This window comes from Rousettus aegyptiacus, unplaced genomic scaffold, assembly GCF_014176215.1.
Source record: "Rousettus aegyptiacus isolate mRouAeg1 unplaced genomic scaffold, mRouAeg1.p scaffold_m13_p_17, whole genome shotgun sequence".
Taxonomy (NCBI): Eukaryota; Metazoa; Chordata; class Mammalia; order Chiroptera; family Pteropodidae; genus Rousettus; species Rousettus aegyptiacus.
This window is the reverse complement of record NW_023416292.1, coordinates 18,351,307-18,376,826: the sequence shown is the minus strand read 5'-3', so window position 1 is coordinate 18,376,826 and position 25,520 is coordinate 18,351,307. Positions and strand designations below refer to the sequence as shown.

The 25,520-nt window shown below is 41.3% G+C and overlaps 1 protein-coding gene across 18 annotated transcripts in view; it reads left to right on the top strand.

The window, feature by feature from the left end:
- The window catches only part of RABGAP1L (RAB GTPase activating protein 1 like), a 376,617-nt gene that overhangs the window by 312,379 nt on the left and 38,718 nt on the right, over nt 1-25,520 (top strand). The window contains exons 1-2 of one of the 18 annotated variants that reach the window (XM_016154405.2): nt 105-1,166; nt 2,840-3,059. The exons of 10 other annotated variants lie outside the window; for them this stretch is intronic. In XM_016154405.2, the coding sequence (XP_016009891.1) occupies nt 2,949-3,059 (111 nt within the window). In that variant the 5' untranslated portion in view covers nt 105-1,166; nt 2,840-2,948. Of the gene's footprint in view, nt 1-100; nt 3,060-25,520 lie in introns of those variants that run through there. 7 more of the 18 variants (XM_016154403.2, XM_036234599.1, XM_036234601.1 and 4 more) reach the window with 7 other exon arrangements.

The following is a 25,520-nucleotide window of genomic DNA, read 5'->3' as shown; positions in this document are numbered from 1 at the left end:
TTGTCAGTGGGGTCGCTGGGAGGGAAGTAGGGGACTGCAGAAACAACTCTGGGAGGTCCGTGGGGCTCGGTTCGGGGGTGGGGGAGGCAAAGGGGTAAGAAAGCTGTCTTGCCAGGGAGTAGGGGGCTTATGTGAACACGAGTGTGTGCGATGGCCCCTGACCTTTGGGAAGATATTGTAGCTGCTGTTTCTGAGACTGGAAGACGTGTCTTTCGGAAAATAGAAACAAAAACAAAAACAAAAAAAGCCAGTGCACAGACAGTTGTTTTTTTAAAAAATTTAGCTGATCAGTTTTCAAAAGGTACGCTTTTTGTATACATTTCATCGTATGAGAAAAGAAACATTTGGATTTTTCCTTTGCAGACTCTGAAAGTGAAGTATGGAGGAACATTTTAAGGGTGACAAAAAATGAAGGGTGCACATCAGACTTAGGGAGTCTTTGCTCTAGAAAATATGTGTACTGGGGCTGTGATGGAGGACCTTGCTGATTTAGAAGTGAAATGTTAACAATTGGCTGATTAGAACAGTCTTTTGAAGGGAACAAATCAGAAGCTTTAAAAAAATACCTGTTTATCCAAGAACCCCTAGGGAATTCTATAAGGACAGAATTATTCGTAGTTATTGGCTTCTGATCGTTTATGTAATTTTAAAACTATCTTTACAGCTTTTCAATTATATTTTTACAAACGTTTTGCATTCTTCTAGCCCTGATGCTTTGAGTGTTTTTTGAGTTTAACACGCAGCACCTAGGCGATCTGGTATTGCTTTCCGGCCTTTTTTCTCTCGGATTATGAGTGTTCTTAAGCAAAAAGATCACCTACCGACTCTTACACCGAAGGGCTCTCCCGGGGTGCGCAACAGCCACTCAGGTGCGGGCGTAATTCTTGTTTGCCCCTGGGCGGTTGCCAGCAGGGAGTAGGGCATTGTGGGAAGTGGTTTCTTTACCTTCCACAACAGGTGTCTTTGTCAGCACAGCTTATTCAGATATCCGTGTGGAAGCACTGAGTCACTGTGGCAAAGAAAACTATGAAAGCGAGAGAGATTGCTTTCACATCTAGAAACGGTGCTGCAAGATAAACCTGAAACCGTCCAGGGCTAGTGAATGCTTGAAGAGGTTCCCAGAATCTTTGAAAGTACTTCTGAAAAGAGAAAAAGGAATTTGAAAGGTATGAACTGCCTGGATATCTTGTAGTGCCCTGCCTCCTGATTATCATTATTTTTTTGTTTTTACCTGGTTAGTTAGCATTAAGACAAATGTGCTGAAAACATTATTTTTTTTTTTAATGAAAATCATGCTTAAAAGACAAAGCTGCGTTGTAGGGGGGGAAAATGAAGTAAAAACGCTTAAGCGGCTCGCACAGGGGCCAGACGCAGTTTGAAGCTGTTTTAATCTTGAGGATTTATTTAAAGTATTGCATTTTCTGTTTAAATAAGCCTATTAGACTTGCTTCTGTTTCCTAGCAATAGTTCCCCCCCCCACTGTGTGTGTGTGTGTGTGTGTGTGTGTTTAATCTAGAATGGTATAGCAGTTGCAAAACTCTTCTAATCACATTCAAATGGAACAAGATACTAAGTAATCATGTTAAACTAAGTGAAGATACTTTAGGAAAAAAGGAAAATAGATACTGTAACTCTCATTCTAAGTTTTGTTTTCTGAAAAGCAAACGAACTTACAGAACATGATGCTGCTACTGGTTGGTAATTAGTACAAAAAATCGTACCGGTAGCTGTGTTTGATTGTAGACGCGCATTGCTCCAATTGATTTCTAATTCTAGCGAGTAATATTCCTCATAGTACTGTAGTGTCATAATCTGTAAAAAGCAGAGAAGATAAGAGCTTAATTATACATATTGGAAAAATGACTTTTGGAGGAGCTGTTATTGGTTCCCCCCCTTATTTGCGTAATGCTTTTTCCATGGAATTAGCATACATTATATTTTCTGGTAATTTCGGCAACCTCATAATGATAATTATGGGCAGCTTTCAGATTTTTCATCTGGGCCCACTGAGGTTCATTTAGTTCCCAGCTGTACTTAAAAAAACACAACACTTCTGGTAGCTAAAGCACCAACAACTCATGGCTATCTGCTGATTTGGGTAATTAAAGGGAAACACTAAGCTTAAAAATAAAAGATGAAGAGAACTTTTTTCTATGGGAGAAAAGCAGTTCATTTAGAAATGAGAGCCTTGTGTTGCTTTTTGGAAAACAACAGAAAACAGTTCTCAAAATCAAGAATTCTGTTTTTTATATATACATACTGACATTGCAGTCTCTGTTTCATTTTTATATTTTGGTACTTCTTTTCTTTTTAACAGACTACTCAGAGGGGAAAAGGAATCTTTTTCTTATTCATACTTCAGGAGATAATTTTAACTGCACCAAGAATTCTATAAATTCCGAAAAACTAAAGCTTGCCATCTATTTTCTATAAATGTGAAAAAATAAGCAGTAAGAAAACCCACTTTTCCAAGAAGACTCTTGATATAAATAATGCTTAAGAAGATAAACTTTAAAAATTTCTAATTACCAAGAACATAACATAAATCCATTTTTGGTTGTTTATTTTATTTTATTTTTTGTTTTTTTGTGTTTTCCCTTTTGCTGTAGGTTATTTCCAGTTAGGAAATTTTATTTCTCTTTTTGAAGACAACTTCCAAAAAGTGAATTTTTCAGCTGCCGTGTAAAGAGCGCAGAAGGTGTTTATAGTGAATGTATACTTCCTCCATAGATAAGAGCTCTCCCTTACTTTTCTACTGGGAGCGAATTGCTAGGCAAGCCTGTGATAGCAGCTGCTTTTTTTTTTTTTCCTCCTGGATTTTTGGCACTCCGCCCCTCAGACTCAGGTGGGTGTGAGCCTTGGCACTGAGCTGCAGCAGGATTTTTCCTTGGATAGTCTGGTCTGGAGCTGGGGCAGCAGCTGCTGCGGTGGGAAGGCCAGCTGGCAAGATGATGGAAGAAATCTCCATTATGGTAGCCTACGACGCCCATGTTTTCAGCCAGCTGCACGATGAGGACTTCCTCTCTGGCCTGGTGGCCATCAGCAAGCCCAGGCCCATGGTAGGTGCTGCCTTGCTCCCTGCTCCTCCGGGGCTGGTGTTTCTTTTCTGTCCTGATAGTTCCCCTCCAACAGCAATCGAAGCAGAGCTTCCTGGGAATTAAAGTAGAAGGATTGCTCTTGGCTTTGGGTCACAGGCTACAGCAAGGTTTGCAGGTATCCCGTGATTGATTTATTTACGTATCTAAACACCGTTACACAGGAGTGGTACAATTGAAGTATCCCAGGAGTAAAACGTAGGTTAATGCTTTCATATGCAATGTGAGGTCCAGGGGAGTTTTGAAGTGCCAAACATCATTTCGCCACACATTATTTGCCTTCTCTGTATGTGTGAGATTATTAGGCGAGGGCTGCCTGTGTTTGCACACGAGTAAGTTAGTCTTTTTGAAGTGGAATATATTTATTAGCAGGCCAAAACATGGACGCTGAGAATTGAACTATCTAAAAAAATCAAATAACTTTCAGAATCTTTACATTATTACTAAGAACTATTATGAAAATAACTTCTAGTATAATTTCAAATTTAAATGATTTTTAAAAAATCATTCTCCAGGGCTCTTAGTGTGTGCATGTCCTGGCAGAATAGAAAAATGCAGTTTTTGCAAATGTTTGTTCTTTCTTCTCTGTAGATATCTTTCTTATAGTGGCTATCGAGTTTAAGATATCAACGATCCACACCTTTAAACAGACTTTCCTAGCTATCATTGTAGTAAACTGTTATTAATTATATTTAATAGTACTCAGTACAAACAACAGAATGGAAGAGTTCAGTATATCATAACAGTTATCTCACTAGTACGAAGCCCTAATTTTCTATTTTAAGGCACAGGAACCTTAAAAACATAACATGGTAATTTCTTCAAATAATGACTTGCTATGAAAAAAAAGGGGGAAACTCCTAGATAGACATAAAAAGACCTTGGGGTTAAACTGACCCGATGCAGAGGACCGGGCTTGTATCGATGCTGGTTTGAACAACCTGTAAAATTCATCTGTAAGATAATCGGTGTAATTCGATCACTAATTAGATATTTAATAATATTAAGAGAATTATTCAATTTTTTGGTGCAATAATGATATGATTGTGTTAAAAATGATGATTTAGGGATTCACATTGAGATGGTTAAAGATGAAATGTAGGCAAAGGTTAAAAATGACGTCGTAGAGGGGTTGGTGATATGGGTGAAGCTGGAAGAGTCTGATAATTGTTGAAACTGGGAGATCGGAACACAGGGATTCAAACTCTCCATTTTTGTAGATGTTTCATAGGTGTAGTTGAAAAGAATCAGCTGGAGAAAAAAATAGCAAAAGCAAAACATATAAAAACCATAATACACTTCCGTAAGCAACCATTAGTATAGAAACATGTAGCCTATTGCATTCTTTTCCTATTTAATATACATTATTTCTATTTTTATAATTACATACATTATATGGCGATCAGTTAACCACAGTAGATATACCAAGTCAGAATAGGGTGGTCCGTGGTGGCGGATAACCTTTAAACTTCATTTTCGACGTTAATTTCTCTGTATTCCAGCCCGAATGCATATCCAAAGTGTTCAGGATTCTCTTTTATTTTGTTCTGATGGTCTTGTCACGATCTTCTAAGGGGTCCGAGCTGAGTCTTGAAAAACCTACAGGAAGTTTCCAGGCCCAAACGGATGGAAAGTGGCACAGCCTAGATGGCAGGGGAGGCCAGGGAGGCCGCAGACAGGGGCTACGTCCGCGGGAGCCTCCCACGCTCAGTGAGCGTAGGATAGGACGTCGTGCGGTGTGCGCGCGGGAGCACGGGAGACAGAGAATGAATGAATGTGAACGCGCTTGCCGGGAAGCACGCCTCCCTCCGTTTGTAGCTGAGGGGAATATTTTGTACGTCTTATGCCTCGAAGCCACTGAGCTGCCGCACAGGGCACTTCCGCCCCGACAAGAGGCTTATTCGATATGAAGTTTGGGCACTAACATGGAAAGAAAGCCTCAGACACAAAATGTTGCTCTGTATACCGAACTGTTAAATACTCTAGATGTTAGGTTGTTGAATTTAATTACATGACTTTCTGGAGATCTTCAGTTTTTTTTGTTTTGTTTTTTTTTTTAACCAGATTTGAAATGTAAAAATGTTGACTGCTAAGGTGTTTTAGAGGTGATATTTGGTTTGGATTCATCTGGGAAAGTTTTACTAAAATTGTGCTAAGATAAAATATTTATCATTTGCCTTTGATTCCATATTAAATTTTTTGCTTTGTCTGAGATGAACATTTTAAGTTGTATGAAAAAGATAATCAGATTTTCTAAAGTATGAAATAAGTTGCTTCCCAGTCTGATGACTGCACTCTGAAGCAAATTACATTCTTGCTAAAATACAAAATCCTCTGGGTTCAGGTGGCTGACTTTCTCACAAAGGGTATTTAGACGCTTCCTTGGTACAGGATTAATTAGTTTTCTGTAATTGGACTTTGTTTCATAATGTAAGGTATCTTGATTCCTTCAGTGGTAAAAATCCCACTAAGTACCGTGGTTTTGGCGTGAACACTGAATCTTTTCTTGCTCTTAACTATGGCTTTCTGACATTTTAGATGGAGTCTCAGTAAAAAACACATTGCTAGTCATTACGCACACAAGAGTGGGAAAAAACCTGACTAAACTATACTTACTGTTGTTACGTGTGCTCTAGTTAATTTTCCTCCCTGTTCTGTTTAATTTTTTAAAAGCTAGTTATGAACCACTAACATTTCAAGAATGTCTCGATCACACCTTGAAAATATGGCTACATCCTAGTAATCCTTTAAAAATGAATAATAATGTGAGACTATCACAGGTTCCTTTACACAGGATCCTTTAGACGAGTCACAGATAAGAAAAAGGATAAGGAAGCCAAGCAGAACCTCTGTCATCTTCCAGATCCCCCCCCCCCCACGCACACACATGCACGCGCGCGCACGCACACACACACACACACACATACACACGGCCCAGACTGGTATTGTATTTACTAAGATAAGCTAGAGTCAACACTAGCAGAACTGAAGAGCTTTTTAATTCCAGCATGAATAAGTTGATACGTGAGCAGAAAATCCAGTATAGTCAAAAGGGCTCCAGAAACCTCTAGAAAGGTTTGTCATTGGACTCCCCTTAGATCCAAGATTACTTTTCTTTCTTTGGTTGTTCGCTAGCTGAAACTGGCTCGCATTTTGATACAAAATTGTACCCTCCCCCCATCCTCCTCCCCCCAGGGGTCCCCCGCATACCACAGGGAGCTTTAGATGCAGCCCGAGCCTCTCCCAGGAGCAAGGCAACTTTCCCGTCCCGGTGGGGTGGCCCGCATTCCTCTGCATCGCCGCCACCATTAACACTTATTTTTATACCTAAGTTTAAGCAAAGGGAAAAGATACACCTGTTACATTTATTACGCGTTCCAGGGGAAGCTTTGAATATGTGTTTAGATTCAAAATGTATGATTTGATGTTTGAGCAGTGAACAAGCCTAAGAACCGATGCACACACTGTCAGGCTTGAATAGTTCAGGATAAATGTTAATTTGTATTCTGCTGAGCTATTTCAAGTTTTTAATCTAGAAAGTGGTTGCAAAGGGAACATTGCTTTCCGACGTATGTTAGGAGAGGCCGGTATGTAATATAACTAACATTTTGGGGTCATTAACAGTGTGCCGGATATAAATAGAATCCCTTCCTCCAAAGACCTCGCAATCAAGTAAAAGAAGCAAAATAAATATATATGGGGGTGCTGTTTGCTGTCATAAGGCAGAATGAAGTGGCAAATAATCATCACTGAACTACGTGGAGAAGCCTTCCAAAGGGGGGCGGGTGGTGGGGGCTGTTAGGCTTCGAAGGCCGACCAGATGCGTGGCCCCCAGCAGAGGGGTGGGACTTTTCGGAGCAGGAGAAACAGCTTGTGCAGAGGCTGAGAGGTTAACTATTTTCAGGGACTTTAAAGTTACACAGTCCCCAGCTCAAGGTTTACATCCGCGACTTGCTAGCGAATTACTTAATTTCTCTAAGCTTCAGTTTCCTCATCTGGAAAATAAGGGACATAGTCCTGCCTCGCCGGATCGCCCGAGGGGTTCAGTGAGACACGTGCGTTTGGCACAGGGGAGGCGCTTGCTGGCCGTCTGCCCTTCTCACAAGGGAAGGACGATTCAGACTGTCTAAAGAAGGCCTGAAGGAAGGGGTAGGATGAGTGGGTGGGGCTCACGGAAGGGTGGACAAAAGGAAAAAGGCGCTCGTTGGGTGACCATGGCGATTACTCTGTTCAATTAGGGCATCGCTAGCAGAGTTTCAGTCCTGCAGGAGACCGGTGGCCTTCTGCCCCGAAGCTGGCGCAGTGGATCCTAGGTTTGAGCCTCAGGATGGTGGGAAGGCCATGTACAGTCCACGGGAAGGATTTAGATGGGCTGGGCCATCTGCTGGGTAAACATCGGTTACTGCAACACCGATCTGGCACTGTGGACTGACAGGGCCATGTCACGGGTGGGCGAGAACTTTAAAGGGCGTGAGAACAGTGCAGGAGAAAACAGGCGACCACGGCAGTGTGGAGAGAGAAATTCGTCCGCACGTGTTGGTCCGCCCTTGCGGTGGACAGGTTCAGTAACATTGCTGTAAAAAAGCAGCAGCTGGTCTACACGAGAAGAATAAATTATTGAACGACACCCAGAGAACATCGGGGAAAAACAGGAGCTCACGCAGAGGAAACTTCTGAGAGGAAAGGCCTCAGGGTGACAGCATAAGGCCACGGCAGGGTTCCTGTGCTTGGGGTGCCACGAGTCAGGGCCGGCAGCGGTGAGAACTGAGGCCGGAGACTATGCTGTGGCCTGCGTGAGTCAGAGGAGGAGTTCAGGCTTTAGTGTCTCTCTCTCTCTCTCTCTCTCTCTCTCTCTCTCTCTCTCTCTCTATATATATATATATATATATATATATATATATGTATTTTTTTTCTTCTTCTTTCTTCTTTCTTCTTCTTTTTACAGCAGAAAAGAAAAGCTTTATTAGAAGGGATAGTGCACTTCCAGACATAGAAGAGGGCCTGCGCAAGAGAAGCGTGGCCCAGAAGGCCAGTTCTTATATTTAAAAAATCTAATGAATCAGATTTTAGGCTTGGTTAACAGAAATTTAAAATGATGATTAAATTACTGGAGAAGCCAGTATTGCATCAAAAACTCACCGCGGTGCTCCAGCTCCACATGAAATCAAATTGTAGCCTTCAGATTCAATGCGAGGACTGCGCGCTGGCTTGTAAACAGGATCCGCGACAAAACAAAACAAAAATAACACTGTAGCTCTGATCATTGTAATACCCGCAACTGGTTTTCAGCAGGCGGAAATACTGAAGAAGCTGTCTTATTTGACACATTCAAGACTGTAGAGAAAGTTGTTTTAGAAGTGTCACAAGTAGTATGTACTAACTTAAACATTTATTTTAACTGAGAACATACAAATATATTCATTATTAATTTTGCCAGAGGTCCCTTAATACCCTTTCTCTGAATAGGGGTTCTGAGATACATAATGCATTCTAGTTTCAGTTTCCTTAAGAGGGACAATAAATTAATAAAGTAATGAAGCGATCTAAAGCAGACTTCATAGAGGTTTTTATAACCGTTTTTACATCTTCGATGGGAGCATTGTCACCATTTAGTGTGACTGTGTCTTTGGTATTTAACCACTCATCTTCATCAAGTCTTTCTAATCGCTAACTCAGTTTTTAGAGAAGTAACGGTTCAGTTGCTTTCCACATTCATTTTATTATGAACGTGAACATGTTTGGGAATCAATGCAGTTAACTCTTTTTAAGCATGAACTCAGTTGTGGGCACAGCCGCGTAGCCACAAGAGCTCAGCTTGTTAAGAGTATCAGATTTCTTTTTAGAGGGAATGGAGAGTATTAGTTACTCAGGCAAGGGTTATTTGTTTGTTTGTTTGTTTGTTTGCATTTTCTTAGTCAGATATGGCTGGAGTTTGGCTGATCTTGGCTGGGCCTAGCTGGGCACGGCCGGGCTCACTTAGCTCCAGGACCCGGGTTTGGTTAGATCTGCTCCACACCTCGTTCTTCCGTAATCAGCAGACTGTTAGGAGTGTGTTCTTCTCATGACAGAGTGTGGAGGGGTCCGTGGAAACATTCGAGGACTCCTAAAGCCCTAGGCTTCGAGCCGGCACATGTTAATTGCTGTTCATGTTCCCTTGGCCAAAGCAAATCAGAAGGCCACTTCCAGTGTAGTGGGGCAGGAAAGTGACTCCACCATAGAGATCGGAGGAGGGGCAAATGAATATTTGCTGAGCAATCATCTACCCATATAGAATAATTGACCCTTTATGTGATCATCCTGGTTAGGCTAGCTGTCTAAAATATATAAACACTGTTCTCAACAGCTTATATAGCTTATATTCACCAAAACTGTATATCCACAGGTTTGACGTCAGAAAATGACATCATACAGTAGACCGCATTATTCGTGGGATATTCATTCCAGTACCCCCAGTGGATGCCCAAAACCTCAGAAGTTACCAAGCCCTATATATGCTATGTTTTTTCCTATACATAACATGCCTATGGTAGAGTTTAATTTATAAATTAGGTACAATAAGAGATTAATAACAGTAACTAATAATAAAATAGAAAAATTATAACCGTATACTATAGTAAAAGTTATATGAATGTGGTTTCTTTCTCTCTCAAAATATCTATTCGTATTGTAGTTACAGCCTGGATTTTCTGGACAAAGGGGTGATTCATGTCCTGGGTGGGATAGAACAGGACAATGTGAGATTTTTATCACACTACTCAGAATGGTGTGCAATTTAAGACTTGTGAATCGTTGTTTATCTGGAATTTTCCATTTAATATTTTTGGACTGCAGTTGACCATAGGTAACTGAAACCACAGAAAGAGAAACTGGATAAGTGTCTATTGGGGGGACTACTGTACTCATTAAAAATGCAGTTAAAACTTGATTGGAAATTCAAACCAAACACTCTTACCCTTTTGCATTTTATTTGAAACTTTGAAGTGAATCAGAAGTCTTTTTTTCCCATCCCTCCCAAAGGTAACTAAAACCGGAAATAGAGATATTTTTATAAAGATGTGGACACTTTTGTTTTAGCATTTTGATGTTTAAACTTTTACAGTTTTCCCTTTCCGAATAAGCAGTTCATTCACATGATGTCAAAATGTGTGCGAATATAAACATTATATCCAGCGACGTTTCCCACTCATTTCCGTTGTGCCAGTGACATCACGATCCTTCCAGAAATATTTCCTGGAAATGAAAGCAGATTTGTATGTATTCTTCCTCTCGCTCCCCCCACCCTTTTTTTTTTTTTTTTTTTTTTTTGCAGAATTTCGGTGTCCCTTTCATGTTCTGCACTTTGCTTTTTATCACTTAACAGCATGTGTTGGACATTTTCCCTGTCAGTGCCTGGAGGGTCCCATGTTCATTGACAGCTGCATAGTGTTTCGCTGTACAGATTCATAGAGTATGTTTCACTCCCAATGTATGTGCATATGTTTTGCTGCCATACGCTGGTGCAGCGTGTAACCTTTTGCATAGCATCATTTCAGAAACGTGTAAGTATGTCTGGGGGTTAAATTCCTATGAGTGGAATTGCTGGGTTGAAGGCTCTGTGCACGTGTGATCTGTTTCGTGTGTGTGCACGTGTGATTTTGATAGATAGGGCCAAACTGCTCTCCTTCAAGGACATACCATTCTGCCCACCAGCAATGTCTGCCTGTGCCCATTTAAAAGAGGAAACTTTAAACAGACATCTAAAGGGAAAAAAGGGGGGAATTTTTTAGTGGTCAGATGGAGGGAAAAAGTGGTCCGGGTAGGAGGAACGGCACTTCCAGAGGCACACAGCGGGGGGAGGTGGCCTGTCTGCGAATTTCAACTTGCTCCGTCTGGTGGGAATATGGGAGGAAGCCCAGGAAGAGGTGAGAGCAGGAGCTGGTCGCGAAAGTTTTGTTTATAATGCTAAGGAACTGATATTTTTAATTCTATAGATGAAGGTTTTGAGGAGGGGAACGATGCGATAATGACTAAAATAATGTTGGTTGTACAAAATTTGGAAAATACATATAAAAAAACTAAAACACAGAAATTACAATTAAAAAATCAATATACGAATTAATTTAGAAAGTACAAATTGGTTTCCAAAGACAGCCCTTTATTAAGAGATTCTTGTGATTCCTTACAGGAAAAAAGAAAAAAAACAAAATACTGGTACATATTCCTGCATAAATCACAGTGTAATTGTTAATGGAGGGATACTCGGCGAAGGCTTTCTCTTGAACATGTGGTTGTCTTTTAAGACAGAAAGGACCATTTTATTTTTACTTTCTTTAAGGGCCTCACCACAGAACTTCCAAGTTGATGCCAGTTTCATGTGCCATTCTGCCTCTTAGTGACATTTCACTGGCAGGTGCTTTTCTGACCAAGATCTCAGCAATTAGCAGCCACACAAAATGTCTTGAAGATGCTGTTTCAGAAGGCGGGACCCCACTGTTCATACACCACAGTGCCCGTGGGGAGTAAACCTAATATTATTAGTAGCCAGGTCTCCCACTTATGGGTTCTTCTTTTTTCTTTCTTTGAACAGTTTGTGGCAGATCCCGTGCAGGCTTTTCTTGGAGTATAGGATTTGAAAAATATCTGAGCCACTAACAGTCCATTTGAATGCATGTGTCCCAGTGGGTCACAGGTGCATTAAAGGTACCTTAATAACTTTTTTCCTCTCCTTAATTACATCCTAAGAATTATAAGGGGGACGGGAAGAAGGTCTCAAGTACATTTGGTAAGCTATCTATTAAAATACTCTGAGCTGATAGATCGTGATAATAATTTCAATGATTTGAGATTCAGTATGTTCAAGGTTGTGTTAAAACCATGCAATATGTGAAAAATACTGGAATCAGTAAAATTTCTCTCAATAATTAAAATATGACTTTTGATTAGAAGCCCAAAAGCGCTGCAGTTTCCTCCAACCTAACAGTTGTACTTTTATTAACTCGATTCCCTCATATAAAACGATCATTTTTATTGCTTCTGCCTGAAAGGTGCAAATTGCTTTCTCTCTTGGGCGTACGCTGCTCAGCTTCCTTTTATTAAAGAGACAGGAAATATATCTTCCATTTAAAATATTAATGTCATCTGTAAATGTGCAGTCTAATTTGTCATCGACTTGAACTCTTCGAAGAGGATTTGACAAACAAGATATAACTTAGCACTCAAGACTGTTACACAAGAATTAAAGGTCTTCAGTGCCCAGCCTTCTTAATGAGCATGACAGAGGAGGCTGGAATAGATCCGAATACATTTGGTGTACGTAAGAGCGGCATGCGGGAGTTGGCTGGACTCCCAAGTTCATTGTTCTCCTAAGGAGGACTTTACTTACTACCTCGGGAAGTGAGCACCCACCGCATTTGGTGGAAGAGGGTTGAGACTGGACCCAGGAGAGCAAAGAGGTCATTTGTTAACAGACACTTGTCAAGAGACAAGGACTTTTCAACCAATATCAGGTCAAAACATGATAGCTGTTCTACCAAAAGTGGTCAAATAAGTAAATGAAATAATTGAATGAAAGTTCTTAAATTTTGTTAATTAGAAACGATAGAAACTGGTCTGTGTGTTCTCCACAGACACGAGAATAAGGTGTTGACAATATTTCAAGGCTAAAAAATCTGAAATGATACGATAAAGTGCCACTTTTCACCTCCCTTAAACAATCTTCGAGGGGAAAACAAATAAAAACAATGTAAAATAAAAGGACCGATTCCATCCCAAGTAAAATGAAGTCATTCAGCCGGCTCGCTCTTGTAACCCATGTCCTGGTTTTTGGTATATTGAACATATTTGAACATTCTATAAAATCATTATGAATTCATACTGAAAAATTCCACTCATCTTTGGTTTATGTAGACCAGACCCACAGGATTCGGCTTGCTTCTGGCCACAGGAGCCGGGGCCCAGCTGTGCCAGGTGCAAGTGTTAACGGCCACGTGACGACAGCAGCGCTGGTGCCGTAGGAGCCACCTGCTCCAGGTGTCTCCACGGCCCGCCTCCTTGTGCAGATAGCAGCCTTCCCAGCTTTTAGAGACTTCCCCACACAACAGCGACACGTGCTTGCCTTTGGTGAATTTGGTGCCCCTACAAAGGGAAAGACTTAATTTCCTTTTCCTTTTTTTTTTTTTTTTTTTTTTTGATTCTGCCCTGACTTCAGATTAGGAGATTTGGCATAAGAATAAGAAGTCAGGATGCTCACCACTTGAGATGAAAGAGCATCGGCACGATGATAGGGAGCGTGCAGGGAGGAAGGTGCCACACCCCACAGCCGAGTAGCCTGGGCGTCCCACCTGAGCAGCACCCAAACGGACAGTGAAAAGAATGGCGCATTATTTTTAAACTTTAATTTAACACATTTTTCTTTTCTTTTTTTACTCATTTAATCTTCACAACAGCCCCGTGAGGTAGGTACAGATCTTTAGGTTTACTTTACAGGTGGTCAGGCTGAAGCACAGATTAAGTAGCTCGTTCAAGGTCACGCTGCTGGAAAGTAATAAAGTCAGGATTTGGACACAGGCTCCTGGCCCTAGGGCGGTGCTCGTATCATTTTCCAAAACGCACGGCTTTGCACCTTGTGCCCGCTCATTAGTGACCGCCCAGTGTTCCCTGATTATATATCCCTTCAATGATCAGCGTCTCCTGACCTTCTGTACGCTTCAGCAGTTTCTGAGGAGGCTGATAGCTTAGGCATCAAATCTATAATTAGAGTTTCCTTAATTTTTGAGGCATGGATCTTAAAGGTGAATGATTGCTTTAACAATGATCGACACTGTTGTCAGAGTTCAGTTCACTTTCTTTCAGGTGTGTGGCTATCAAGGTAAACGGGCATGTCTAAATTACAAAAGTTCCTGTTTGCGTTTGTGCTTTATGCATGGACAGGGAGCCTCGCCATGTAGCAAACATACTTAGAACGAATAAGCAAACAGTTAACAGTTCTGTCTGCTTTGAATTTCCCGTCTGTAGAGAAGGCATATGCTCACGGGAGCGTTATTGTTGGACTGTAGAACTGCTGCCATCTGATTTAAATCTCATTTTTCAGCTTATTTATTCAAATAAATCTGTGAGAAAAGCTAAGAGTACTTACTGGTGTAATGGGGAAAAAAAATCCTAATAATACTGAAAGTGGCAACTGAGAAGATTAGAGAAAGACATAGAGGTGGCTTATGTTAAAAATTACCTTTGGGCATTCCCTTAAAGGAAAGACACTTAATCCTTTAAAGGCAGAGTATTTTTTGTAGCACGTTTATCGGATTTATAGGGGACCCAGCATGGATCTCTAGCGTACCGGTTGGCAGAAACAGGATCCAGAAAAATCTGGTTGAACAGTGTGTTCATGAAACATAATAGGGCTGAGGGTCATACGAGACACAAAGCCAAAGTTTCGTGTGTAGCATAATGTGCTCACAGCCTTTCAGTAGGTATTTCTAGCAGCAGTTATAAGCGAATTGAAGCCTTCGTAGAATTCAGTTTGTCAGTATGTGCTTTGCGCCCAGTAATGTGCTGCTGGGAAGACCGCGGAAGGCGTGGCTAGCAAGGCGTGGATACGGTTCCCGCCCTCAGGGAGTTTGCAGCCTCGTGGGCAAGGCAGACACTAAATAACCACCGAAAAACGGTACGGGTTTTGTGAAGGGACGGGGTCCTGGGTCCTATGGGGACACAAAGGGAGACCTAGTGTCTAAGTTCGGGGTCCTGGGTTCTGTGGGAATGTACAGAGAGGACTAACCTGAGTTAGGGATCAGGGAAGACCCGAGAGATGAGGAGGCTTCAGTCAGCTGAAGAGAGTGAGGGCCAGCGGGGAGGCGGAGGTGTGTTCCAGGTCTCAGAGGCGAGCGAAGGAAGAACGCAGGGAAACTAAACAAGCGGCCCGCGGAGCGTAGGGCGAGGGGAGCAGAGAAGACGGGGGGACCGGACGATGAAGAGGCTTGGTAGTCGGTTCAGGAAATTGGACTTTGTGTAAAGGGCGATGCGAAGCTCTTTAAAAGGTTTTAAGCAGGAAGACATTAATTTTATGGCACTGTCGAAAACGTTAGGCTAATGATTTGCACTTGGCAATTTATTTGACCTCTCGCTCTCAGTGTTCTCAGCTTGAGAGCGAGAGACTCGGATCAGCCCTTTCGGATCTCGGGTCTCTAACGTGTGGTTAAGAATCCTGACGGTTCAGTGGAGAAAGAACACAGCATTGCTCCTCTGCTCTGCTCCGATTCTGTTCTTTTATTCTTCCTTTCAGATTGGAATATGAATGTTATCGTGAAGCATGTTGTAGTATTTAAGAACAAGTGCTTTAATGACTCCTAAGATATTTTTTTTTAAGTCACTTTGTCATCATAAAGAAAATACAGATTAAGTATCATGGAAAAAATTTTAAATGTAGAAAACGAATGAGAAGGAAATGATAATCACGGACGCCATGACACTAAAACACGTGGAACATAGCTTGATGGAGGGTTCAGGCTGGAAAACTGCCCCGAGGTCCTGTCCCGAGGGACGCGGTGCTTGCTGGGAGAGGAGAGTGCGGGTCGTCACAGTCACCCCTGAGGGCCTGTTGTGTGGCAGCCGGAACCAAAGGCTGAACTCCACTGTGAGTAAGGACACCCGAAGATGTAGATTCCAGCTCAGGGGTGGGGAAAACAAAACTAACAATCGGAACCTCTCACCAGAAAGTCAGCGAGTTCCCCCGAGCCTCCGCCGGTGTCCCGGACGCTCCTGCGCGCGCGTGAGCAGTGCGCAGTCACTGGGGGATGTTACTGAGGAAATCCTTTATAAAAGGTTGGAGTCGCTGTAAGGCTAAGCAGTTTGGGTGGGGATGTGGCGTACTTATTAGAAAGTTTAGATGACTCTAAGATAGGATGCAGCAGAAAGCGAAGTGGCCGATGGAACTATTAGGTTGACTGAAGCTTTACTTAGATTGGGGAAGAATCTGGATTTAAGGTTCCATATCAAGCTGAGAAACAATGTGTATTTTGCCCCATTGTCGAATGATGTTGCTAGGTTTTTTGTTTGTTCGTTTGTTTTTAGTTTTAGTCATCCTAGTGTGTGTGAAGAGGTACCTCACATGGTTCTAATTTGCATTCCTTAATTACTGATGATATGAGCACACGTGTCTTTTCATGGGCTTATTAGCCATTTGTAGATCTTCAGAGAAATGTCCGTGCAAGTCCTTTGCCCATTTAAGTTGGATTATTTGTCTTGTTCTTGAGGTGTAGGAGTTCTTTATATATTCTAGATATCAAAGTCTTATCAGATTCATGATTGTCAAATATTTTCTCCCATTCTGTAGATCATCTTGACTTTTTTGATAGTGCCCTTTGCATGAAAGTTTTTAATTTTGATGAAGTCCAACTTGCTGTGTCAAAAGCATTTTCACTCGACATGAAACACCATGAGGGAGGGAGGTAGATGGGATAAGGGTTCAAACATGTGGTGACAGAAAGAAACCCAACTGTGGGCAGCGAACATGCAGTGCAGAATATATATGGCTTACGACTGAAGAAAAATTTTAAAAATTTAAAACAGCACCATGGAATTCATAAAGTATCTAAGAAAGCAAACCTTTTTGTTATTTAATGAGTGCAAACTGTTCCGTTGAATACGTACGAAATAATTTAGTGGCTAAGTTGACTGCAAATTTGTATGACTTGAGTAGTTTTATTACCTTTGCTTAGCTTTATCTTTCTGTGAGAAGGGGTCCCATTTACCTATAAAGGATATTTTGCGATCTTTAACTAAAGCCTATAGAACTAGAGAATGTGCTCATAAGACCGGCAGTTACGTTTTGCGAGCATATTATCTGCTTGATAAAGACATTGTCTGTCTGACTACATTTCAAGATGTCGAAGAGCCCATTCAAATACCCCCTCTAGGTAACTGAACCATCAGTTATTGTTATAAAAATCCAAGCTCCCTTGCTACTCCTCTGATTCTTCTAAGCTGCCGAATATCGAGACAGAGCAGTAAGAGGTCCCTGCCGCTTCCAGATGCTGGGCTGTTTGCCCTGGTGTAGGATGGCGGTGTAGATGATTTCGGACACAGTAATTTTTAAAATACTCCGGGAACCAAGACTTGCGTTATTCCACAGAACCCACTTTTCTCCCAGGAGCTTCTGTGATGTGCTGACTAGGCTCAGAATGATACCCAAAGCCCTGCTCAGTTTGAGATCTTCCTCTTTTTGTCACGTTTCTGGCATTTCTGTTCCCGTAGCTCCTACCCTCGGTGGCCCCGTTTTCACTTTATAAGTCAAATGAGTGAATAGATAAGATTTGATTTTTACCTCTGAAAACTTAAAATATGAAGTGATTTGGGTAAACATTTATACTTCTGCAAACTCATCGTTTAGGTAAAATAGGAAACATAAAAGATGGGTCAGCGGCATTGTCCATGGCTGGCGGGAGTTAAGGAGACACGAGCCAGGTGCTCCCTATTCACGTGAGACACGACCGTGGTCTGTTCCATAGATTTTGCTACTTTCCCCTGCCGGTGGCCTCTCGAATTCATCTCAGAAGGACCAGGCAAGAGAATATGGACAGATCAGCTCACACCCCCTGTCCTTGCATAAGCTGGGACTGTGCATTTGTAAGTGACAAAGGCGTATTGTACCTTATTACAAGAGATATCCAAAAAAGCCAAATAGATGATCTTTGATCTTGAAAAGTTTCATTATTCTCAGAAAAGAACACACCCACGTCTAGAAACATCTTGTGACTTAAAAACAAGGTAGAAACAAGTACAGATGAAAGGGCACAGACCGAATCCGCTTGGCACGGTGCCAGCTGGCGTTAATCTGATAAATGTATTTCATGCGGAAAATGTACATCAATCTAAGAGATGGGGCGTGCCAGTTAGTTGAAATTAACTGTGAATTCTGGTCTCTTCTAGATGTTCAGAAAAGAGTTCATTTAACAAATAAAATTTCAGGTGCTTGTAGTCTATGTTTTAACGAGAAAATAATGAAAATAATTGACATACATATTTTGATGCCATATTTAATAGCATCAACTGTAGCTGGCATACCCATTCAGTGACACAAATGTTCAAAGTTTAATTATTGCCTAGTGCAGTGTGAAAGCCAATGTCTTTATCATATGTGACAAAGACTGTACCGTTGGCTCTAAGTGCAGGTGTCCATTCAGAGCCCACTTTACACACTTACTTACAAGAGCCAAGAGATAAAAACACACAATTATAAGGATTTCGATAATTTCCCTCTGAAGTTTTCACTTGCATGCATATCATTGCCGTGGAAGGTAGCAGCCTGAAACTGAGTTTCTAGAGATAAAAGGTTTGTTCTTGTGGTCTGTCTGTTAGGACAGGCAATCTTTCTTGTCTTGCCTGAAGAACAACATACCTCTTTTCTGAGATAGAATCTTCCTGATAAGAGAGAGATGTTTACCAAACCCTCACTTTGTGGAAATTTTACAAGACTTAACCCTGTAACTTCTAAAGGGGGCTTTGCCTTCTGACTTAGCTCTCTCCTGGTTCTGCCACAGTTCTATTTTAAGTCAGGTGACAAGTAAGTAAATACTTAGCCAGCTTCTTTATATCAGTGAGCTGGCCACAAAAGGTTTTGGTACTATTTACCTATCTTAAAATTTAATTGGAGTAGCCAGAAGAAATGACACGCTTTTAACTTAGTACTATTTTAATGGCTGTAGTTGTATAGAATAATAATAATAATAATAATAATAATAATAATAATAAAAAGGCAATTCATTGTTTCACAAAATAAAAAAAAAGCAAGTTACAAAACTTCAGTAACATTTCTGGAACATGCTTTCAATACATTCACTTCAGTGTCCAGGATAGGTTTCCCCAGTATATTTATCTACAACAGATCTCGAATATTGAAAACTTAACAGAAGTTGTCGCATAAATTTTTCTGTAATTCGGTTAAGAGCATTCTTATTGCCAGTCTGCAAATGGTTCGTAAAGAGACCTGCTGCCTAAGATGCCTTACAGTGGACAGATGTGGAGCGGCGGACTCCAGTCTTCATTTTCTGTGTCGTAATTGTATTATCCTAAAAGCTAAAGACTTTCTCACACACAGGTCAGTGGAGAGGACCAGCCTAGCGGGACAGTGCTGCTGTCCTCACGATGTGCTCCCATCCGCAGAGGCAGGGGGATCTCAGAGCCCCTCCCCGTCACTGCGGCAGGAGAAAGGAAGGGGCGACATGCCCTTCCCTTTGAAGAGCTCCGGTCCAAAATGGCGTGGCCTCACCAAGCCCTTGGGAGGCCGGGAAAGAGGATCTTTAGATTGGTAGCCGTGAGCCTCCATCACTGCATCCATCACTGCATCTAAGTCGCGCAGTTTGAGAACGTTTCTGTCACCCTTGAAGGTTCCCACCTGGACCCCATGGTGGCCGCATTGAGGTCAGGAGCCCAGACTCTTTCTGCATTGTCGCTCTGCCGTCCCCAGGGGTGTCGCCCTTGTCTTCCTGGCCTGGGGTACTCACCAGTGCATCTTCTAGGTCCACTTTCCGGTTGGAGGGAAGGGGGAAAAATGGGAAGGGGAGAGTCTGCCTCTTCCCTGGAAGGAACTTTCACGTAACAAATGTGCTCATGTCATTGGCCGGAACTTGTCATCTGCCGTACCCAGGTGCCATGAAGGCTTGGGACCATAATCTTTAGCTGAAGGCCATGTACCCAGCTAAAAACATATTACTTAAAAGCAAGGGGAGGATGCATATTTAGAGGCAATTAGCAGGTGATACCTCTAATTCTATTTATAGTTACATTTATGAATATATAGTTACATTTATGTATACGTCAGAAGATGAATATTGAGCAGTTACATTTGAGGCAGTCTTTGAGGATTGCAGAGATCGCTGTCACTGATATTTCCAGAAGTTAATAATGGGTGGTCAGGGGAGCAATCAGAGTTTTATGACTTAAAAATTCATTTCAAAACTGAAAATGCTGCTTCTGTTTTTTTTCAAACACAAGCACTGACGATCCAAGCTGTACCATTTACAGTTTTTCAGTTGCCTTATTTTAGTAATCCTTTACTTTAAAACACATTTACTGACTACCTGTCATATGCCAGGGATAATAGGACAAATAGTCTGTACCCTGAAATATAATGATGATCGGTCTTGGACAGAGGCCATGCAGAATGTCCCGAATGTTGCTGTTTGAATAATAGCAAGAGAAGGTAAGAGGCTTGTATAACAGAAGCGTGTTATGAACTGATCGTGTTTGTGAAAGAGCCCCTGGGAAGCAAAGCGACTTAAGTGTGTATCCCAGCTGTGTCACTTATCAGGCGATTGCAGACTGGCCTGAGTTTCCTCATTTTTAAAATGAAGGAGTCGATTATATACTCTCTATAGTCCCCTTCGTTTCTGTGATCCCATAGCTCTTAGTATCTGTAGTATATGTATCACATACACAATACGTGGTGTTATATGTTCCCTGTAGTCTTTATGTCTCTGTGATCCTGTAGTTGCGATGATCTAAAGTCTATAGGTCCAGTATATCTATTGGAAACCACCCCGAAACATAGTATCTTAAAACAACGACCATTATGCTCACAGATTTAGTATGTCAAGAATTTAGACAGAACACAGTGGCATGGCTTTCTCTCTGCTCCATGGCGCTGAGGGCTTTATATGGAAAGACTCAAACGAGCTGAAGTGACTGCTTGAAAGACTAGGGACCAGAATCATCCGGAAGGTGCTCACTCTCGTGCCAGTTCCCGGAATAGGATGACACAAAGACAGGCCTCAGCTGGGGCTCCTGGACGAGACCTTCGGCTTCCCCGCAGCATGGTGACGTGAGTGTCTCACGCAGCGCTCGGGGCTCCGGGAGCCAGCGTTTTCCAAGAGCGAGGTTTTATCTTGGGAGATGACGGAAAGGTTCTAGTGGAATTAAAATTTTAAGAATTATTTTAAAAACCAAATACTAGAGAAGCTTTAAGTATGAACCAAGTGATAAAAGATGGTTCGACAGGACACCACAGCTCTCATTTATTGCGTGTGTAGTGTATACTAGGCATGCTCCGCAAGCACTTGTGTAGATACCTCATTTATTAATCTCAACGGTCTTATGCGGAAACCGAGGCTTAGAGAGGGAAAGCAACTTGCTCGGTCGTAATGATGTTTGGTGGCCGACCCGTGACTCAGAGCAGATCTCACGCCCCGGTTTGTGGCTTAACTATTGTCATGGGCAGAATCGTGCCTGACCACCCCACACCCAGTTCGCATGCCGAAGTCTCCACCAACGCCTAGCACCTCAGAATGCGGCTGTATTTGGAGACAGCGTCTTTTTTTTTAATTGAGGTGACGTTAAGAATACATAATTTTCAGATGTACATTATCATTTAATATCTGTGTACTCTACTGTGTACTCGCCATCAAGTCTAGTTCCCATTCGACATCATACATCCAACCCCCTTTACCCATCAACCCTCCTCCACCCTCTTCCTCCTCTGTAACCACCACTCTGTTGCCTGTATCTGTGTTTGTTTTCATTTTGTTTTGTTTGCTAATTTCTTGTCATATGTGTCACATTTGAGTGAAATCATATGGTTTTTGTCCTTTTCCATCTAACTTATTTTACTTAGCATAATACCCTTAAGGTACGGATGCATTAAGAAGCCCTTTTATAGAAATTATCAAACACACACAAAAATGGAGAGAAGAGGACCGTGAATGTCCTTTTACCTGTCACCCAGCTTCAGTGCCATCAGTTTCCTGCTTTTTTCATTTTATTTCTCTGATTTTTTTGTTGTTGTTGGAGTAGTAAATAACATTTTCAGATGTATCATTTCACTCATAAATACTTAAACACATATCTTAACAGCTAAGGACTTTGAATATATAACCACAACATTGATCTCATGCCTACTAAAATTGACGATAATCTAATAGCAAGTGCAGTTTTGAAATTCACACGAATTTATCAGGTTCCAATTTACTAATTGGGGAAGAGGTTGGATTTTTTTAAACTCCCAAGTTTAGTGAGTTTCTTTTTGTTGTTATTTTGTCTTGATTTTAACCAGAAACACTTAAAAATCATCCCATCATGTTCCCTCTTTTAGAAAGAAGTCACAAAGTGAGCAGTGCGCATGCTCAGTGCGTGACTTTGTTTATTCTCAGGGCGCTTCCCAATGTGCTTCTGCTTCCACTGGGTGGGGTTCTGGGTGGCGGGAATGAATGTATGTGTTCAGCGGAACTCAGTATTTTCTTATATGATGCACATTTCCCATTTCTTTTAAAAGAGGAAGCCGATGGCATGTCTTTTGCATTATATTTTAAGAATAAAATTCGGAGCCCCTAGTGCTAATGGTGAGATCGACATTCTAATACCCTAGTTCTAAGTCTCACTTTGAATTGTTCGAATAAGGAAAGTCATTTCTTCTGGCTTCTACAGTTAATGCTTTTTTCCAGTGATCTTCTTTCAGGAATTTTCTCTGTGAGGCTTTTCAAGCTTAATAGAAGCTTGCTTCACCCCTGGCAAGATGTATATGTTTTTTAAAAAAGAGATTAGGGAAGACAGCTATTGTTACGTGTTTTACTCAGCTGAAAGGAACCAGAATTAATTATGTCAGCCAATGGGAGAACTTATGGGGGGAGGAGGAAGATGGGACGGGGTTGTATTTATACACCATGTATGCTCTGCCCTGCTCTTTGCCTAAAAGTGCGGAAAACTGATTAATTGCTAAACTGTAGCCATCTGAAGTTGTTATGAAATAAATCGGTACTACTGTATAGAGGTGCATCTAGTCTACTACTTGCCATCAGCCTCCTTGGCGCTGTTGGAAGCAGAAGGACGACTCCGAGTTTGTACCAGAAGGCTTCGTTAATGTTCAGCTTAAGACCACGCAACGTTCGTTTCTTATGACTTCCTCATCGAGCCTGCAGTCAGTGGCAGATAGGCCATGTGAGACACTGTGCGTGCCGGCCTCTTTTATCGAAGACACCATCCCGTCCATTTTGTGTCTAGGTGTAAATTTTCAGGACATGCCTTCTTGCTATTAGAATAAGATTTTAAAAAGACTTAAGAAAGGACACTTTGAACTTATTAGGAAAAAAATAAGATTTAAGTTTTAAAACAGCTTTCCTTAGACTGATTTTTTCGATATGTGGTTATTTTCTGGAGAACAAAGCGTAGTCAGTTCAGTATTGCAACCTTCACCTTGACTGGATTAGCCAGGAATTTGTTCTTTGTTTAGATTCTTGAGCTAATTATATTCAGGATTCTTTAGCTTTTCTATCAGCAATAGGGGATAATTAGGAACCCAGTATGTGAATTAAAAATACTTGCAATTCAAATGAAAGTTTCCTTGAGTTAAAGCTGATTGATAGTTCTGATTTTTCATTTTCTTTGTTCTCAGAGAAGGTCTTTATTATTTTTCACAAATTTTTGTATGTTTCTAGGTTCTCTGTTCTGGGTTCATGTGAATAATAACATTTTGAGAATAGGTGTAATACCTTTGACTTTTTGGACTAGAAGCAACAGATACAGAAATCTGTAACCTCTCAAATTTACAAAGTCTAGGGATAAAATAAATCACTTAATATAGACTTTGGCTTAATTTTATCTAGTGCTTACATATTTGCATTTATAAATAGAAAATGTGTCTCAGGAAATTGTTAGCCAATAAAACTGCCTATGAAAAGAGAAAGAAAAACATTTACAGAATATTGGAAAGTGCTAGAACTTATCAATTACTTTGGTCCCGTATTTATAGACTCACCTTGGGTCCTAAGAAGTCACTTTTTTTTTTTCAACTATTAATCTGCATTTTATAGCTTAAATCATATGTTATATTATAAGTGACATTTGTGAAATCTCAAGACAGTGCTCACATACATCAAGACCCATAGTAGTGAAGGATGGGGATCGGGGGGGCTATCATTTTTTTTTTATGCAAGATCAATTTTAAAGTAGCAGTACCTCATTAAAAAATAAGACATCTGACAGTTAGAAATTCTTGCTCATTAGCGTTGGTACTGCTACTGGTGCTGAGTGAGAAGAAAGTCCTCAGCATGTGCTTCCTGACATGACCGGTATTAGACTCGAATCAACGGTGGGAACCAGATCTCCTGACTCGGAGTCTCTCTGTGGTTTATTCTCATATTCTTGTCATGGAAATATCACCTGGAAGATTGTGGTAAGAAGAAGCCCAACTAGGCCCCAAGGATGTGTTCTCATACTCCCCCTTGTCTTATTGGCTAATGCTCTTGACACCATTCTGTTGAATTGACTTAAATACTGTTCAGGTTTTGTGTTTGCCTGAGGCACATGTGAGTAGAAGCCAAATTACAAGTGAACAATTTGGAGTAACAACCTCTCCGAAAAGAGTGAAAAAGTACCTCAGCATGGCATTCATTTCAGGTTATTGGTGAGGCTGTTTATCACCCTTGAGCTAAAAGCTTATAACATATTTTCCATGTATAAGTCATTTTACATATGTGTTCTAAAGCCCTTGGATGTAGAGGGGAAATGGGTTCTCTTTAGCAAGCTCTGGCCTGTTCTTTTCAGTTAACATTTGCAGAAGAAATATGGCTGTTCCTCTATTTGAAATCAGGATTAGGATAGCAGTACCGTTTGTTTGTAGAATTCTTTACAAATGCATAAGGCGAGGTCTCACCAAGTTCATTGGGCTCAGTGTTCCAGCTCAAGGTGTAGCTGACAATTGTCACATGGTTTTTCATAATAAAATAGAATTAAGTAGATTTGAACTAGATCCCTCCTCCCCGTCTCTCTTCCTTTTCCCTTTCCCTCATAATTCAACCACACTTTTTCCACATCCGCCGGTTGGAGGACGTCTGTGACATTAGAGTGACTCAATGAGCACGTTCTTTCTTTCACTGCATTTCCTATCACAGTCATTTGTTTTAAAACGATATAAGATTTTGGAATTATGAAAGACATCAGTAGACTGAGCTTCAAAAGATCCCTTTGAGTGTGTTTCTCCTCATTCTAGTTATATAGTCAGTTTCCCCTTGTAGATTATTACAGTGGGGAATTTATTAGGGAAAACATCATTTAAAAAATTTAACAGTTGCTAAAAACTGTCATTTGCAGCTCTCAGCTTGTGACATTCAGACAGCTGCAGCCGCTGGAGGTCTTTGAACTCCTGTTCCCATGGAAATGAGGAGGGCTGGATGGGCAGAAGGGAAGTGAGGGTTGAAATATACATTTCCCCGTGCATTATTTTTCTTGCCTCCTCACAGTTTCCATAGAAATGGGAGCATAAATGCCGCTCCACCCCAGTCACTGGAGAGCAGTCACTCGTGTGTAAGCTCCAGTAGCTGGGCCTGAGACAGGCACACAGCAAAGCTGATCTCGTGGCCTTCCCTTTAACTGTGTGTGGCCATCCCTGACTACAGGTACACTCCATCTGGTCTACTCCGCACACAGAGAGCGATTCAGTTTCACAGAGTCAGGCCAGTATTACTC